At 38.5% G+C, this 17985-nt stretch overlaps 1 protein-coding gene across 1 annotated transcript in view; it reads left to right on the top strand.

The window, feature by feature from the left end:
- The window catches only part of SYNE2 (spectrin repeat containing nuclear envelope protein 2), a 287952-nt gene that overhangs the window by 62693 nt on the left and 207274 nt on the right, over nucleotides 1-17985 (top strand). Inside the window, exons 3-7 of the mRNA XM_033106953.1 lie at nucleotides 10515-10576; nucleotides 11957-12052; nucleotides 12145-12222; nucleotides 12310-12402; nucleotides 16594-16772. Of these exons, the coding sequence (XP_032962844.1) occupies nucleotides 16723-16772 (50 nt within the window). The 5' untranslated portion in view covers nucleotides 10515-10576; nucleotides 11957-12052; nucleotides 12145-12222; nucleotides 12310-12402; nucleotides 16594-16722. The remainder of the gene's footprint in view (nucleotides 1-10514; nucleotides 10577-11956; nucleotides 12053-12144; nucleotides 12223-12309; nucleotides 12403-16593; nucleotides 16773-17985) is intronic.

Raw genomic sequence — 17985 nt, 5'->3', positions numbered from 1 at the left:
ACAAGATTTGCCTACTGAGAGAGCCAGGAGCTATGTTGGCGGTGAGGTTGGAAACAAAAGCCTCAGTGTGAAAATCTCAGGTGTTTGTACAAGGGTGTGGCCCACTCATGTGGCAACATGAAGTTGCCGGATTCCACATGTCAAGGCCCCAAGTACATATCATTTGTTGTATGTCATATGTTTTCCCAACCAACTAAGCACTTAAACCTCTACATTGGCTGGGGAAAACTCGCAGCAAAGCTTCGCTACCTCCTCTCCCAGCCATTTAACCATTCATTCAACACACATTTTCTGAATTTGTACAACGTGAAATGCACCGTGATAGGAGCTACAGGCAATACGAGGAACAAAGTCAGATTTGGCTCATGCTCTCATGGAGTCTACTGGCTAGTGAGGAGACAGATTAATCAAATACTCTCACAGATATTAGCTAAATTTTGGGGGAAACAGCTTTATTGAGATATAATTTGAGATGTAATTCACAAACCATACAACTTACCCATTTAAAATGTACAATTCAGTAGTTTTTAGTGTATTCCCTGAGTTGTGCAACAACCACATTTAATTTTAGAACATGTTCCTCATTTCAAAAAGAAACCCCTTACCGCTTAGCTATCATTCTTAAAACTCCCATCCCCCCAGCCCTCAGCAACACTGGTCTGCTTTCTGTCTCTATAGATTTGCCTCTTCTGGACATTTCATACAAATGGAATCATATAAGATGTCATATTTTGTGACTGACTTCTTTCACTTAGCATAATGTTTTCAAGGTTCGTCCATGTTGTAGCTAATATTTGTGTAGACCAATCATAGTCCATGCCTGGGACTGGCAAACCTTCTCTTTAAAGGGCCGGGTAGTGCTATTTTAGTCTTAGAAGTCCATATGGTCTCTGTCGCAGCCACTCAACTTTGCCATTTTAAATGACAGTAGCTACAGGCACAGTATGTCTGTGTTCCAATAAAACTTTATTGGCAAAAACAAGCAGCAGAACAAATTTGGCCCTTGGGTTATCATTTGTTGACCTCTGATCTATGTCAGTATAAGTACTTAATCCTCCTGACAACTCTGTGAAGTTATTATTCCCCTTTCACAGATAAGAATACCGAGACACACAGCTAATAAATGGCTGATACGGGATCAATCCCGTAGTCTGGTTCTAGACCCAATGCTCTTAACCTTGCCAACGATTACACGTTAAGGCTAGTGCTAAGTAGGGGGTGGAAACCCATCCGTCTCTGAAAGCAAATAACCAAAGACAGATGCACTTAGGTTTCTTTCAGGATGTGAGAATTGAGCTGAGACCTCAGCATGAGGAGAGGTTAACTAGGTGAAGGGAGGGGGGTGCCAGGAGGGAACGAACATAGCTTGGAAAGGACCCGAAAGAGGACGGAGTGGCTGGAGTCCTGGGCACGGGGAGAGTGGTGTGTCCTGAAGCTGGAGAGAGGCCCTGGGGTGACAGACGCAGGACCTTCTAGGCCACTAGGGATTTTGCTCTCAATCCTCAGAGCAGAGAGAAACCATCATAGGGTGGAAAGGGTAATCTGTTCAGATTTATTGGGGGATAAATTGAAGGGAGTGGAGCAGTCCTGGTTGGCCCCGGAACTAGTCCATGCCAGAAGTGATGGTAGATTCAGCAGGAGGGCTGTGAGAGCCAAGAGTTACAGAGAAATAAATGGGTACCAGAGCTGTGTGGAGGCAAATTTGGCAGGATTTGATGATATTGGCTGTATTTGGGGATGACAAAGGGTGGTGGTGTCAAATCCATGTAATGGAGACACGAGTGAGGACAGGTTTGGGGAGACGGAGGAAAGTAGAGTTTGATTTTAGTCCTGGAATGCTGAGTTTGACAGGCAAGTGCTGTTTTCTCCATTGTGACACCATGGATTCTTTAGGGGGAAAATATGTGAAGTAAAAGAATTTTGAGGTTGAGACATGGTTGTATACTGTGCTTACAAGTTCTATTAGCTAGGCTTTACCTTCTAAACTCATTTTTTCTAGTTCAATAAACAAGATTTCAGTCCGACTATTACAGTATTTATTTTTCTTACTTGTTTGCTTATGGTTGGTTGCAAGAGAATGTGTTGTAAATTGTCCCCTGACTTTCTCTGTTAGTTAATAGTCTCCCTTTTGTAGTTAAATAACATGCCTTTTCCTGTTTATTCTTCAAATATTTTGGGCTTTTTGTTTGGTTGTGTGTGCCTGTGTGTTTTTATTCCCTTAATTTTTTTCCATTTATTTCTGTTTATCATCTCCATGAGAAACAATAGAAGAGATGGCCTTACTATTTTTAGTTCCCTTCCTATTGGATAACAGCTTGATGAAGATTCTTTGGGATGGCTGTTGGAACACATGGCTAAAATGTGTTGCATTACCGTCTGAATTTAGTTATCTTTACCATGTCTGTCCCAGCTAACAGTGAGTTGGCAGGATTGTCGTAGGGAATGGCAATAGGGTCTCATTAGTACGTACCCTTTTGTTCAAGACATTTTATTAGTGGAAGAAAGAAATCGACCAGGAGGTATTTAAACAAGGATTAGAGTAAGACATAGGCCTACTAACTGTTGTCAGGACCTTCTTCTCCATATAATAAGTCAGTTTGTTCTGCCACACTTTTAATATTTACCAAGTCTTTCAATCAGCAAATATTTATTGAGTACCTCTTCTCTCCGTGGCAATGTGCTAAGAGGAAGCAAATACACAAAAGCATAAATGTTTAACTCTTAAGGTTCATGCAGTGAGTAGGAGAGAAGCCACCTGCAGGTATGAGACTACAGTACATGAGCAGCAAGTAATTTCCATGAGGTAGAAACACACTGTCGTGTTATACATATAGCTATCCTTTAATAAAAACACAGATAGGATAACAATAAACATACTGTTTTACAACTTGCTTATTTTCACTTAATGTATCCACATCAGCACATGTACTGTGTTTCCCCGAAAATAAGACCTAGCTGGACAATCAGCTCTAATGTGTCTGTCGGAGCAAAAATTAATATAAGACCTGGTATTATATTATGTTACATTACATTACATTACATTACATTATATTATATTATACCTGGTCTTATAGTAAAATAAGACAGGGTCTTATATTCATTTTTGCTCCAAAAGACGCATTAGAGCTGATTGTTCGGCTGATTGTTCATATTTTTGGGGGAACATGGTATATCCTTTTTGTTCTTTTAACTGGCTAGATACAGTTTTCTTCCTTCCAGTAATTTGGAAGGTTAAAATCTCCTTTTAAAAAATTTCTTATAGTTTAGCAGATGCATTTTAACTTTAAGTAGTATACCTAAATCTCTGCTTTTTGAGTTATTAACTTAAAAATTGAAACTGTATCATGTATATTCATTTAATTTGCATACATATACATCCATTCATTCAACAAATATTAACTGAGTGTCTTCTACTTGTGAGGTATTATTCTAGGAGTTAGGGACCCAGTGACCAATCAAAACAAATCCTTGTCCTTTGGAATTTATGTCCTTTGCATGCTTAATCTAGAAAGATGAGCAGGAAACTGTTAATGCTGTCTCTGGGGAAGGAAATGGTGGGGGGTGGGGTTGGGGAAAGTTTAAAATTAACTCTTAGTTTCTGTTACTGTTTGAAAGAAAATGTTGTCTGGGATTATATGTTACTTGCTAATAGTAATAATAATGAGAAAAGATCCAACAAAGTATTGTGGGAGGCCAGAGCCAGAAGAGATCTTTTCTCTTAAACTTTAGGTAAGGGGGCATTTGAACAGAATATGTCTTATTTTAACAAACATTGTTTGCCCACCGTGTGCATTGTGCTGGGTGCTGGGGTTTCTATAAATGTAGAGACAGGAGGATTGGCCATTTCAGAGGGTGTATAACATGGCAGTGGAGGAAAAGTGAAACTTAACTGGGGAGTTGTAGCTCTTCTAGTTTGGGTAGAGAAATAGGACATGAGTAGTGAAGTTGTGGGAGATGAGTCAGGAAAAGGTAGATTGGAGTCAAATTATGAATGACCTAGAATGTTAGGCTAAGAATGTATAATTCATTAACGAATTAGGGAATGATGAAAAGAGTTTAATGAGGAGAGTGGAAGGTCAAGGTAATGAATCTGGGGATGTGTGCAGTAAGCCTGTTATCAATAAGCCAATATTAGAAAGGGAAGAAGAGAAATTACTGGATAAAAGGAGATTGCAAAGCTTCCTCCAGGACCTCATGTAGTAGACAGCATTCTTGGAGAAGCCACATCGTAATAAAGCATTGCACTATGCTTAAGTGAAAACATAAACTAGTGATTCTCATGCCTGGGGTAAATGCTTTTGAACTCTTAGTACCTGGGAGGACTGCTGGAGTCAACATTTTAGATGAATTTCTGTGTAGTTGGACCTTCTGCTAAGACCCAGTAGCCAGGGTAGTTTTATAATGAGCTTTATAATAAATTTAAAATTCATACTCTTTAATTGCGCTTAAGTCAATTTGTTTTCATTTAAATTCCCTTCCAGCTAAGGATGTGAGTTGCCAGCTCACAAAAGGCATATTGAATAAGAACAGACTCAGGGATTAAATCTATTTTTATGGTAATGATACCTAGAGAAAATCTTTGCTTTCTATGCTTCGTTTCTCAAATTCAGTCAGATATTTTCTAACAATGATAATCAAGGATACTTATATGGGCCTGAATAAAATTCACTGGCTATATTTTCCTACATTATGTGTATTTCTTATTTGCTTTAACAATCAGGATAGAGAATTTCTCATTCTCAATTCCTTAGTATTTTAAGAAACTCATCATTGTAATCGATTTTGTTATTCATTCCCTCTCTTTCTCTCTCTCTCTCTCTCTCTCTCTCTCTCTCTCTCTCTCTCTCTCTCTCTCTGCCCCTAACACTTGCTGATTAAAAGGTCCTATTCTCTACATGCCGTTTTGAGAAGAATTTTATTATTAGAAAGTTACCCTGGAAATTAAATGAAAAACTAACAGTTAAAGAAATAAATCTCACCCACTCAAATTAAGTTGCTTTAAAGCATGTGTCTCTCAATTATTTTTCCCCCAATGGCTCAGGCTTTGAAAAGAACAAAGGGCTACTTATCCTGCCATAGGGTGAGCTATTTGGCTGTGGTTCCTATTGAATTAATACTCTTTTCAGGGATAAGCCAGTATGAAAATGTGAGAGAAGTGTGTCAAGGGATAAATGAAATGGCACGTATGAGACCATTTAATTCAGCTGCTACAAAGGTGTTTAATTGCATCGAGGAGATCTTTGTTTGCCATTAGCAAAGCGTCCTTGTTGAATTTAAAGGGTTCTGATTTCCAGGATGACGAGGTGTTCTCTAAGTTTGGACAATGAGTTAGTTAAAAGCCACGAAGTTTTCTTTCTAAATCCTTTCCTGAAGGTTTCATTTGTGCACTGTTTCCTTTGCTACCTGGAAAGTACTGGGTAGGGATTTGATATGACTGCTCCTCTTATTGTTTAACCCTCGTTTCTATTAGATTTTAATCGAATTAGGACAGGGATAGCTTAAGATTTTCACTGGAACATTTTTGATTATGTTAAATTTATGGTCCTGTCAAGGGGTGTTCCGCAGGCCAACCTCCTATTAGACCAGGTGCTCCAATTTGAACAGTGTAGTTCGAGCCCTGGTTTTGCTGCCTGTTTTCTCAGCCTAAGAAAGTTCACAGCCCTCAGTTCACTCTAGCACCAAGAACCCTTTGTCCAGCATCACATGGAAATGAAATGAGTCCTCATTTTACTTGGAAATACTTCGGAATGACTGAGGTTTCCAGGTGCACATGGGTGACTAAAACTCCATAGGCACATAATGCTCTTTTTGCACTCAGTTTTGTATCAGCATTTCGCCCCCTCCATGGTTATTTTAAAAAGTGCCCCGCCCTGCATTTTTTGCCCCCTATAATTCCCTTAAAGTTAGTGCAGACTCTTATCTTCTGAACCAAATAGTATTATTCCTGATTAGTTTCTTTTTCACATTTTATCACCTAGAAAGAAAAATCCCTTAACAGTAAGAAGAAAGTAATTTTGGTGTTTTCTGTTGCTGTTTGTTTTGAATTTCTGCTTTATTGTTATACTTATGGGTAGCTCCCTCCTTGCTTTTATACGTGGTCTTGATTAATGCATATTACATGCATGTAATTTGATCCTGGAATCATAAAAACATGTTCTCTAGTTTTTCATTGAGAAACAAAGTTAGCCCTCAATACTCTTTTTGGAAAGCGTCAGTAGATGTTTAAAAATGATTGTCTTATCGACTACTGATACTAGAGGAAATAATAATGAAAACATATCTCAAAGATTCCAGAAGATTTAGTAGCATTTTGAATTATAGAACAAAATTGTGGCCTTTATAATTCTTTTGTTAAATGAGATTTATATCAAACAGAAATGACCCTTGAAAGCCCGAGCTATCCAAACGGCTTGTCAGAACTGAATTCAGTTCAGCAAGCAATTACTGAGCACCCTAGAATGTCTAAGTCACTGGGCTATAAGTAATTTAAATTGGTAATACAGAAAAAAATGAAATGGGTTTAAAAAGGATGGAAAAAGATCCAATGAGACAAAGTGTATTTTTAGTCTCTAATCAGTCACAGTACTTACTAAACAATTGTAAACACCCTAAAATTCCACTTACTCAGATTCTCTTCTATTTCTTAACCTGAAGTCTCATTAATTTAAAAAACTTTTGAGAACTCAAATTAGATGTCATACCAGCTATTTCAGTTTGTTACAACTGTGTTAGAGAGTAATAAGAGGAAATGGGAGGAGTCAAAGGAAGGTAGAACATTAGAAGGTAGAACAGACAACTTTTAGAAAAAGGAATGTAAATGCATACAGGTAGATTTGACCTCAGTAAAGTATACAAAAATCTAACAATAATAATTAGCAAAATTATTGTTATTCTTTCAGTAAATGTTTATTTAGAGTCTGCTCTGGACCAGGCTTTTCTAGGCACCCAAAATATATCACAGGCAAACCAACTTTGCTTGTGTGCTTATTTTACATTCTCTTGGGAGGAGAGCAAGGCATTCATAGTAAACGTACTACATATATAACTTGCATGGACTGTGAAATAGTGATAAGTACTGTAGAAAAAAACAGAGCTGGAGTTAGGGTGTTCCAGTTTTAAATAAGATGGTCAAGATAGATCGTACGGATGAGATGCTATTTGAGCCAAGATTTGAAGGAGATGAAGGAGTTAGGCTGTGGGGATATCTGTAGTAAGAGCATTCTTGAAAGAAAGAACAGCTAGTGCAAAAGCCCTAAGGTAGGAATGTGTCTGGGGAGTTTGAGAAAAACAGTCAGGTTAGAGTGGTTGGAGTAGAATGAGCAAGTCGGGGCAGATGGTGTTTGGACTTGTAGCCAACATATGAGTGAAGTGAGGAGTCCTTGCAGGGTTTTGAGTAAAGGGACTTCCTGATCTGAGTTAACATTTTAGCCATATCTCTCTGGCTGCTGTGTTGAGAACAGTATTTAGAGGGCAAGGATAGAAGGGAGACCTGTTAGGAATCTATTACAGTTATCCAGGTAGAGGTGGAGGTGGCTGGGACCAGGGTGGTTGTAGTGGGGTAATGTGAAATGGTCATATCCTGAATATATTTTGAAGGTGGACCTAAGAGGACTTCTTGAGGCATTTGATATAAAGTGTGAGAGAAGGAGAGAAGCCAACTTGTGGTGTAGGAGGAAGATGGAGAGTGTAGGGTCCTGGAAGGAGGAAGAGGGAGTGATCTTCTGTATTGGAGGCTGCTGATTGCTCCAGAAAGATGAAGGCTGAGAGTCGACTATTGGTTTTAGTGATTAGTTAGTGATGACCTTGATTCATGGTGACCTTGGTGAGAGAGTGGAATGATGAGGTCCTAAGTGGTGTGGGTTCTGTTAAAAGAGAAGGAGGATTGGACCTGGAGACAGTGAACATAGACAACTCGAGTTGAGGAGTTTGCCACAGTGGGCATCAGACAAATGAAGCAGTAGCTGATGGGGAACTGGATCAAGGAGGTTTGTTTTTGTTACTGTTTTTAGATGCATGAATTAATACCATGGATCTATATGGACGGGAATAGTCTGAGAGAGGGAAAAAAAGAGGGTGAAAAAGGAGCACAATGTCCTTGAGTGGCTTCAAAGGGACGGGATCTGATGCATGAGTGAAGGGATTGGTTTTGGGTCTGAGCCAGGCTAGTTCATCCATCCTCATGGGTTGGTGGCAGAGCACTGTGATAGGTTATTAGAAGAGGGGATGCGTGATTCCTTCATTGTCCTGGGAAGCACCGTCTTAGCTGACGGTAGGGAAGAGGAGGTGTTGGAAGTTGGAGAAAGAAGGAAAAGGTGTGAAATTGCTGTTTAGGGGAGTGGGACTAGAGTCTGACTGCCAGGCAGCACCGAGGGCCCAGCTGGGGATGATGGTAAGACCCGTCAGCCATTTTCTTCCAGCCACATTCAGCAGCATATGTGTAGGTCTGAGTGAGCAGAGAGAAGTGATGCAGTGCCACGTACTCACAACACAATGAGAGGTGCAAGGGAGATGTTTGTCATAATGGATTATGGAATTTGGCTAAGGACGGAAGGAAGGATATCAAGAGGGTGAGGGATAGTATAAAGCTGGCAGAATCAAAGTCTTGGAGTTGCCGATGGCCTCTAAGGATTGTTGGAGTTGGACCACTACACTAGAGGGAATGAACTGAAAAGGTAAGATGTTCAGAGATGGGGATGCACGAAATCAAGATTATGGGGAGTTGTGGTTATTACCGTGCTTCCCCGAAAATAAGACCTAACTGGAAAATAAGCCCTAGCATGATTTTTCAGGATGACATCCCCTGACCATAGCCCTAATGCATCTTTTGGAGCAAAAATTAATATAAGACCCGGTCTTATTTTAGGGAAAATGTGGTAGTAACAAGGTCTGGGGTGTGACCATGACAGTGAGTGGTTGAGGCAGGGCAGAAGACAAGTTTATTGGAGAAGAAGAATTCAAGAAATGAAGAGGCCAGGAGGTTGGAAGGTTCATCAGTGTGTATATTGAATTTGCCAAGAATTAGACAGGAGTTGTATTGGAGAGAGTGGTAGTGGGGAAGGAGTTAAAACCTTTGAGAAAAGATGAGGAATGACAGAAGTAAGTAGGTGACTGTAACGTTGGGGATAATCTGATGACAGGATAGTCAAACTGGAGCATTTCGGGTACAAAGAGAGTAGAAAAGGATCTGGAAGTAGCTGTGAGGAGCAAGGAACAGTGGTCCGAGATCTGTAAGAGAAGGTACCGTCACCACTGCGGGGAAAGCCGAGTTCTCAGGAGGACCAGGTTTCAATTAGAGCAGAAAGGCAAAGCCTACCCAGAGAGGGTGGTGGGTACACAGGGAGTTATGCTGATGTTGTGTGTGGATTTCAACATCAGTGAAAGGGTTGGGAGGAGTTAAGATGAGGTGGGAAATGAGAAAAATTGGGAGATGTGCAGAGTCTTATGGAAATTAGAGTGAGAGTATAGAGGGGGACTCCAGTGTGTGTGTGTGTGTGTGTGTGCGCAGTATGTATGTGCATGGACATCAACAGGGATAAAGTCATAGTAAGATGAGACCTGGTGACCTCAACGTGGGTGGTGGTGACAAGGCTCGGAACATTAGGTGCAGAGAAGAGTGGGTGTCTGGGCTTGCTCTTCTCCCAGTCCAGTAGGGTGAGGAGAGCTGGGGAAGTGGACAGTCAGTGTTTGTGTGCAGGGCTAAGCCTTGGCCTCAGCTGAGGATGTGTGGTGAAGCTGAGGCTGTAGGAGGCCAGAGGAAGCATGGTGTCTGTGTGGGGTCCACTCCTGCTCTGGGGAGGAAGGGAAGATACACTCTGAGTGTTCAGATCTTTCCTTGACTCCTGCCTGGTTAATAAGAGTGAAAGCTAGCATTGCTCGTGTGTCCACTATGTGTCAGAGTCCATTCACTTTAAATGAATCATTAACGGTCTCTAGCGGTGAGTGTGTCTTACCTTAGTCCATGAGGAAACTGCTCAACATCACTACTTGGTAACAGGCAAGAACCCAGGTCTCTTTGGCTCTAATTGCGGCTCATTTACAGTTAATTCAGTGGCAATATATTCTCCCTGATAAATACTGATGATAAATGTCAAGACTAAACTGCCACGACTTTATGAGCTGTTTGAAACATCTCCAGATGTTCTGGGGTTTATCTTCAAACACTGCATGGCGTTGACTTAGATTGCAAGTCCTTCTGGGTTAGGAACTCTTCTCTTTGCTTCCGGTTCCTTGTATACCTTGTCAAGGCCATGTAGGGACTTAATTCTTTTGTTAGTAAAAAGTGTTACAAACCATTGTCTCTTGTCAGCTAACCTGTGACCTTAAAATATATGTCATATCAACACGCTGTTTCCAAAACACTCTTGAACACATCTGGAATTCAGACAATCCTGGAAGATTTGTAAGATTGTGAAACACACACATATACCCAGAGTGACAGACTTTTGAAGCTTTGATATGTTTACGTGGTTTCTGAGGCTTCTTGTTTTATAACTGCTATTGTCTTTTTTAAATAGCTGAACAGGAAGACACTCAGAAGAAAACTTTCACCTGCTGGATAAACTCACAGTTGGCAAAGGTGAGGAAAAAAAGAGCAAATTAAGCTATAAATTTATTTAAGTTACTTTTCCCACTCCTTAGTTTGGGTCCCCAGAATAGTACTGGTGATGTGTAAAATGTTGAAGGAATGTGCTGAATGTCACCTTGATCTTGTTTTCATATATTTGTTATTCTTTTCTAACACAAAAAAAGGGCCCTTTTGTTAAAGATATGGGAGACAGTGCTATAAAAATATTTAAAGCAGCAACAAATCTTTTATCAAGTAGATAATAATAATAATACTGGTGATTCATATAAATTGAGTGGTATGTCTTAGGTCCTGTCCTAGGCCTTTAAAAGTACAGGTGCTCCTTGACTTACGATGAGGTTAATCCATCCCAATAAACCCATCGTAAGTGGGAAATATACATCGAAAATGCATTTATTACACCTAACCTACCAAACATCATAGGTCAGCCCATCCTACCTTACACGTGCTCAGAACACCTATATTAGCCTACAGTTGGGCAAAATCATCTAACACAATGAATACACTGTAGGGTATTGGTTATTTACCCTTGTGATTGTGTAGCTGACCGGGAGCTATGGTGGCTGCCGCTGTCCAGAATCACGAGAGTATCTTACCGCATACACTAGCCCAGGAAAAGATCAAAACTCAAAATGTGAAATACAATTTCTACAATGCGTATTGCTTTCACATCGTAAAGTCTAAAAGTCGTAAGTCAAACCATCAGAAGTTGGGGACTATCTGTACTGACTACTCATTACATTTCACTGATTTCACAACAGCCCCGTAAGATAGATAGTATTATTCCTGTTTACAGAACAAGGAAACTAAGGTACAGAGAAGTTATGTGACTTGCCCAAGGTCACACAGCTTGTAAGTTATAGTGCTGGGATACAAACACAGGCAGTCTGGACCCAGGGGCCTTGATCTCAATCACTGTGCCGCCCTTCCTCTCAGTGATGCCAAGTGCCTGGAATAACCTAGATACAAAATGAGTGAGCTTCTGACACTCCACGCATCCCCACACAAAGCTCGTGATTCTAAAAAGGGTAGATTCATAAACGAGTTACTCCAGAAATGTAATCTGCTTCCCAAATGGGTTACTACTGGCTGATTCTGAATGTCTTGAATGCCACTTCTGTGCCCAGGTTTAAAGCTCTCAGCGAAAGCTGAAAGAGTGTTGTGTTACTGGAAATTTGCCATTAGATAAATTAAGTTCACTACTTATGTTTTGATCTGAACTTTGTATGTTCTCTATCACTCTGTTAAGTAACAAGAAAATTACTACCAAACCTTAGCTTCTGCAAAGACACAGAACACATCTGTGAGATTCTTACAGGTATTGTGTTTTCAGACCAAAGTTTGAGATTGTTTTTCTTGTGACCTTTGCAGCACACTCCTCCCTCAGTTATATCAGACCTATTCACAGACATTAAAAAGGGGCATGTCCTCCTCGACCTGCTAGAAGTGCTCTCAGGACAACAGTTGGTAAGCTCTTAAAAATGATATTAAGGAACTTTTTGTTGACTTTTTAAAAAAATTCATATTTCTAAGTAATAGATCTTGCTTGAATTTCATAGCCTCGAGATAAAGGATCTAATACATTCCAGTGTAGAAGCAATATAGAACATGCCCTGACATTCCTAAAAAACCAATCAGTAAGTATAAATTTCATCTGAAAATTTATTGGAGAGACTAATACTGTGAAATATTTTCTCCTTTTAACCTGCGTTTTTTTTTTCCAGATCAAGCTAATAAATATTCATGTTACTGATATTATAGATGGAAACCCATCCATTATTCTTGGCCTAATTTGGAAAATTATACTGCACTTTCATGTAAGTAGTTCGATGATGTGAAAATTATTTCTGTTCTAATTACCACAGTATGAAACAAGTGTAATGCAGTAAGTGTGACTTGATTCTGGATTCAGTCCTGAGCTTCTTCCAGAAATAGGACACTCTGGAAATCTTGACAAGTGGAAAATATGTAGCAGACCTTTTGCCACTTATGTTATTTTTCAATTAAAAATGGAAAGCTGAATTATCATGATATTCTGAATTACCTATGATATCAGCACCAATCTGAATAGAACCTGGCTGGTAAATTTTCGCGTATTATTGTTTGTTTACCCTGGCAGAAAAAACAGTAGGAAGCTTCTGGAGTAAACTATTGAAAACTAACCCACTAAACTCCCTATTTTTGAGGACCTTTGTTCATCCTGCAGCATCCAGTTTTGTCCCAAGACTGGCCCATAGATGCATTTCATTCCACAAATATTTTTGAGCACCTACTATGTGCTGGATTTTGTGCTAGGACACCAAGAAAATAACAGCAAATAAGACAGTCATAGTCCTGGCTTTAGACACTTGTAACTGATAAATAAATTCTTTCAGGCCTGGGATTCTGAATTAGTGTAGGTTTTTTGCAGCTATCCAGAAAATTACATGTTCTATAGCTCATAATTACTTTAAAAATAATTTTAAAAATTACATGGGCAACAAATGCTTATGTTAGAAAAACTAGAAAATAGTATAGCTAATTTATATAAAATTTAAAACATAAAATGAGACTATATATCATTTCTGGATACCTCCATTTACAGTTATAGTAGAATGATAAGCATGAGAATGATGGAAAGCAAATTTAGGATTGTGTTTTCTTCCCTCTGGGAAAGAAGGAAATAGAATTGGAGAGGGAAAGACAGGCTTAAACTGTATCTGTGTTTTGTTTCTTTAAAAAAATAGGAAGCAAATATGATAAAATGTTAAAATTTGGTAATTTATAGGCATTTATTATATTCTTTATACTTTCTAGGGTATTAGAAATATATTTTAAAATTTAAATACAGGTAATAAAAGAAAATAAAGTCATCTATAGTTCTGTCACTCATAGTTAACCCCTTTAAATAATTTAGTGTGCAGTCTTCATGATATATGCAGCAGGAATTAATAAGTATATTCATATACGTATATCTTAAAACGGGGTCATGCTATTTATACTTTTTCAACCTGTTCTAATTAACACCCTTCTGAATTTATATATATTTTAATGGAAGCATGATATTCTATTGTAAAGTACTATACTCATTAATGGACAGTCGGAATACTTACAATCTTTGTGACAGTAAGCAATTCCAAAAAGACTACCCTTAAGATAAAACTTTTGCATACAGATTTAATTATTTCCATGGGCCAAGTCCCTAGCAGTGGAATTGTTGGGCCATAAAGTTTGCAAAGTTAAAGTTTTTTTGGTTTTGTTTTCATATTGTAAATAAACTTTTGCTGAAGTATAACACACAAGTCGTCCATGTAACCACCATTTAACCAAAGATAAAAAGACAGAACGTTGCTAGCATCCCAGAGTGCCCAGGTCTTCTCCCAGTCTCTGCCCTCCTTAACTAAAGGTAACCACTACTTTGATCTCTGTCGTTGATTAGTTTAGCATCTTTAACTCCATATAAAGGGAATTATAACTGAATTCTCTTGCATACACTATATACTCTTTTGCATCTGACTTATTTCACTTAACAGTGTCATTGAGACTCATCCTGTTCAAGTGTGGATCGTTGAATATACCAAAACTCATTTACCATTCTACTGTTGATGGACTTTTGATGCCAGTTTTTCACTATTATGAATAAAGCTGCTAGGAACATTCTAATATATGCCCTTTAGTGGTGCAAGCCCTCCTTTCTGTTGCATATACCGACTGTATCTAGGAATGGAACTGCTGGGCCATAGAGCATGTGATCTTCAGCTCTAGTACGTACTGCTAAAGAGCTTTTCAGACTTGTTCTGATTTACATTGTCACCAGAGTTTGAGAGTTCCTTACTGCAATCCTCACTAATACTTGGCATTAATTTTTTAATTTTTTTATTTTAGCTATGCTGTTATGTGTAATGATTTATATAAGTTTTAAAATAAATTCTGCATACAAGTCCTTTTTTGGGTATCTATAAAGTACCAGTGTCTTCTCTGACTTTGTAGCTTGCCTTTTTTAATCCTTTAATGAACAGACATTTATAATTTTAATGGAGTTCAAATTTATCAACTTCTTTTTTTTGGTGGGTAGTATGTTTTATGTCCTTTAAAGAAATCTTTCCCTTTGGCAATGTCATGGAGATATTCTCTCACATTATTTTCTAGAATAGTTCTGTCCAGTAGGATTTTCTGCAGTGATGGAAATGTTCTGTGGCTGTACTGTACAAAACAGTAGCCACTAGCAGCTGTGGCACTTGTGGCTATTGAACACTTGAAATGAGGCTAGTATGACTCGGGAACTAAATTTAAAATTTTTATTTAATTTGAATTGAAAGAGCCACATGTGGCTCGTGGCTATCATATTGGAAAGCACAGTTCTAAAAGCTTGATTGTTTCACATTTTACATTTAGATCTACAGACATTCAAGATTGAATTGATTTTTTTTTGTTTTGAGTATGCAATCTTAAAGCAATAAAGATTTCTTTTTTTCTGTATGGCTCTTCAGTTGACCCAACACTGTTTACTGAAAGGACCATTATTTTCCTACTGCACTATAATGTCACCTTCATAAATCAAGTAACCATACATTTTAAGATTGTCTATTCTGTTCCATTATTATGGGTGCAAGGGCACCAGTACTCTACTGTATTAATTTCTTTGGTAAATCTTCATATCTGATAGTGTGGTTGTCCAACTTGTTCTTTAAGATTATCTTGGCTATTCTTTACCCTTTGCATGTAAAATTTTTTTATTGAGACGTAATTGACATTTGCCATTGTGAAAGTTTAAGGTATACAACATATCGATTTTATATAAGTTTTATAAATAACTTGTTGATTTACACACACACACAATCTAGTGGTATTTTAATGAGGATAGCATTGAACATATATAATAATTTGGAAAAAGTTGACATTAAAAATGTGTATTGCACCTTTTAATCCATGAATATAATATTTTCATTACTGGTCTGTTCAAAATGTTTTCTGATTTTCATTATGATTTCTCATTTGATCCATGGGCTCTATAACAATTGTTGCTTGATTTCCAAATATTTGGGGATTTTGTTTGTTATGTCTTCATTACTGATTTCTAGCTTAATTTTTATATGGTCAGAGAATGTAATTTGATTGATTTTAGTCCCTGAAAATTGCTCAGGCTTGCTTAGAGAGTCAGCATTGTCAATTTTAGTAAATATTCTATATGCATTTGGAAAGAATGTTTATTCTGCCATTTTAAGTACAATGGAGTATGCCAATGAGATGAAGTTTGTTAATTGTGGTAGTCATATCTACCATTATTGGTTGTCATGTGAATCTGTCAATTATTGAGAGAAGTATACTTCCATGTTTATGGATTCATTATTTAAAGTTTTCCATAGTTATTACATTGCTCTCCAAAAAAATCTGAACCAATTTTTGTGGATATATGAATATCCAGTTTTTCATACTCTTACCATCACTGGATGTTAACTTAAAAAAATTTTGCCTGCGGTATATATGAAAAACTGTCCTCTTGCTGTATATATTTAGATTCTTAGATGACTGATGAGTTTGTTTTTCATATAATTAGTGGAAATTTCTTTCCTGCAATTTATTGGTCCATGTGTTTTGATTATTTTTTTCTATATGTAGATTTGTTTCTTAATGGTTTATAATCAGAGATACATTTTGATTGACCCAGTCTCTGAAGATACTCCAGACTAAGGGCTCAATTTAGTTCAGTTCAATTTAGATTGACAGACATTGAACACCATTAAAACGCTCTGTAAGCACTTTCGGGGATGAATAGATGCTTGCCCGCAAAGTGGAACGTCATGCATGAGTGAAGGCAAAGAATGACCCATGTCCATTGAAAGAAAACTAGGTTAGCCCCAAATGACAGATGCTGTTACTGAAGGATTTGTCTAGTGCTCATTTTACCACAAGTCAACTGTCACTGTTACATGATGCTTCTTAGGTCTCGTTTGGGCTGAAGACCATAAATTTGCTTCAATGTTGCTGACTTACGATTCTGTATATGTTAACTATTGTGTCTTCCTTAGATTGAGGAACTTGCCCGGACTCTTTCTTGTAATTACAATCCACCTTCCCTGGACAATGTGAGTGACATCGAGTCATCTCCTACCTCAAGTCCAGCTAAGAAATTCTCCAAAGCTCAAAAAAGATGGCAGATGTCTGCAAAAAAGGTTCTTCTCTTGTGGGCTCAGGAGCAATGTGCCACGTAAGTAGTTTGCTATGATCAGAGAAGACACACATGGCATCCACCACATAACCCTTTCTGACCTCTACGGTAGGTCCTAAAATCAGGCCAACTGGGTATAACACCTACCTGAACAGTTCCCTCTCATACAGACAGAATGCTCACTATCCCCCTTCCTGTCACAGTGAATCTTCCAAATGTAGAAGTTCATGAGCTCAGCTACTCTTGTTTTGAAGACCAGAAGGTGGATTCATCTGGGTGACTTACCTCACTCCTGCTCGAATGTGTAGGTGGCCAATTACTATGTGCAAATAAAGTGGTCTTTCAACATCCTTTTTTTTTTAGACACAATTCCCCTGTGCATCCAGAACGTGCATTTAGATTCAAAAAGTTTTACCACTCTTGGAGCTATTTAAAAGTCAGAACTATGTCTTCATTGACTATGTAATCCCCAGAACTAAGCATAATGTGAGTTCATGGTAGGCGCTCCATAAATGTGTGTTGAGTGGATGAATGAATGAATAAGTTAATAAGTAACCAATTCATAAAAGTATCTCCAGGAGCTGTATATGATTAGATTAAAAGACCACCTCCCCATTATTTAGAACCTCAGAGCTCAGTTAGGAAACAAAGAGACAAGGGAGCATGCGTTTTACAAAGTGGGGATGATGAAGGGAAGTTAGCGCTCAAACAAAGAAAAGTGTTTTCTATTCTTGGGAGACAATTACTTTTTCATTTTAACCAACTGCTGGGATGCAATTTAGGAGCAATAAAGAATTATTAAGCATCTTTATGTGCCAGGTACTGTGTGTGGAGCGAGCACACCATGATGGACATGGAAGACAAAGGCGCTTGCACCCTAGTTGGGGAAACAGCTGGATAAATATGATAATTACTGTTGGCAGTAAGGTGAGGACAGACCTATGATGACTGAGAATGTGACGGGTAGGAAGAGGGTTGCCTTTATCTTAGGTGGCCATGGAGCACCTTTCTGAGGAGGAGACCTTTGATCTGAGACTTGCAGGAGAAGGCTTCATGTGTATGAAGATCTGGGAGAAAGAGTTTCCAAGCAGAAGGATTAAAAAGAGCATGGCCATTAAGAAACAGGAATGAGGCCAGTGTGTCTTCCACATTGTAAGGGAGAGCTATAAAGGGGTGAGAGGTAGGCGGGAGCAAAATCTTATAAGGCTTTGTGGGCCCGAATGAGAGATGTTATTCTAAATACAATGACAAG

This window comes from Rhinolophus ferrumequinum, chromosome 6 (assembly GCF_004115265.2).
Source record: "Rhinolophus ferrumequinum isolate MPI-CBG mRhiFer1 chromosome 6, mRhiFer1_v1.p, whole genome shotgun sequence".
In the NCBI taxonomy this organism is placed as follows: Eukaryota; Metazoa; Chordata; class Mammalia; order Chiroptera; family Rhinolophidae; genus Rhinolophus; species Rhinolophus ferrumequinum.
This window is presented reverse-complemented; position numbering and strand designations above follow the sequence as displayed.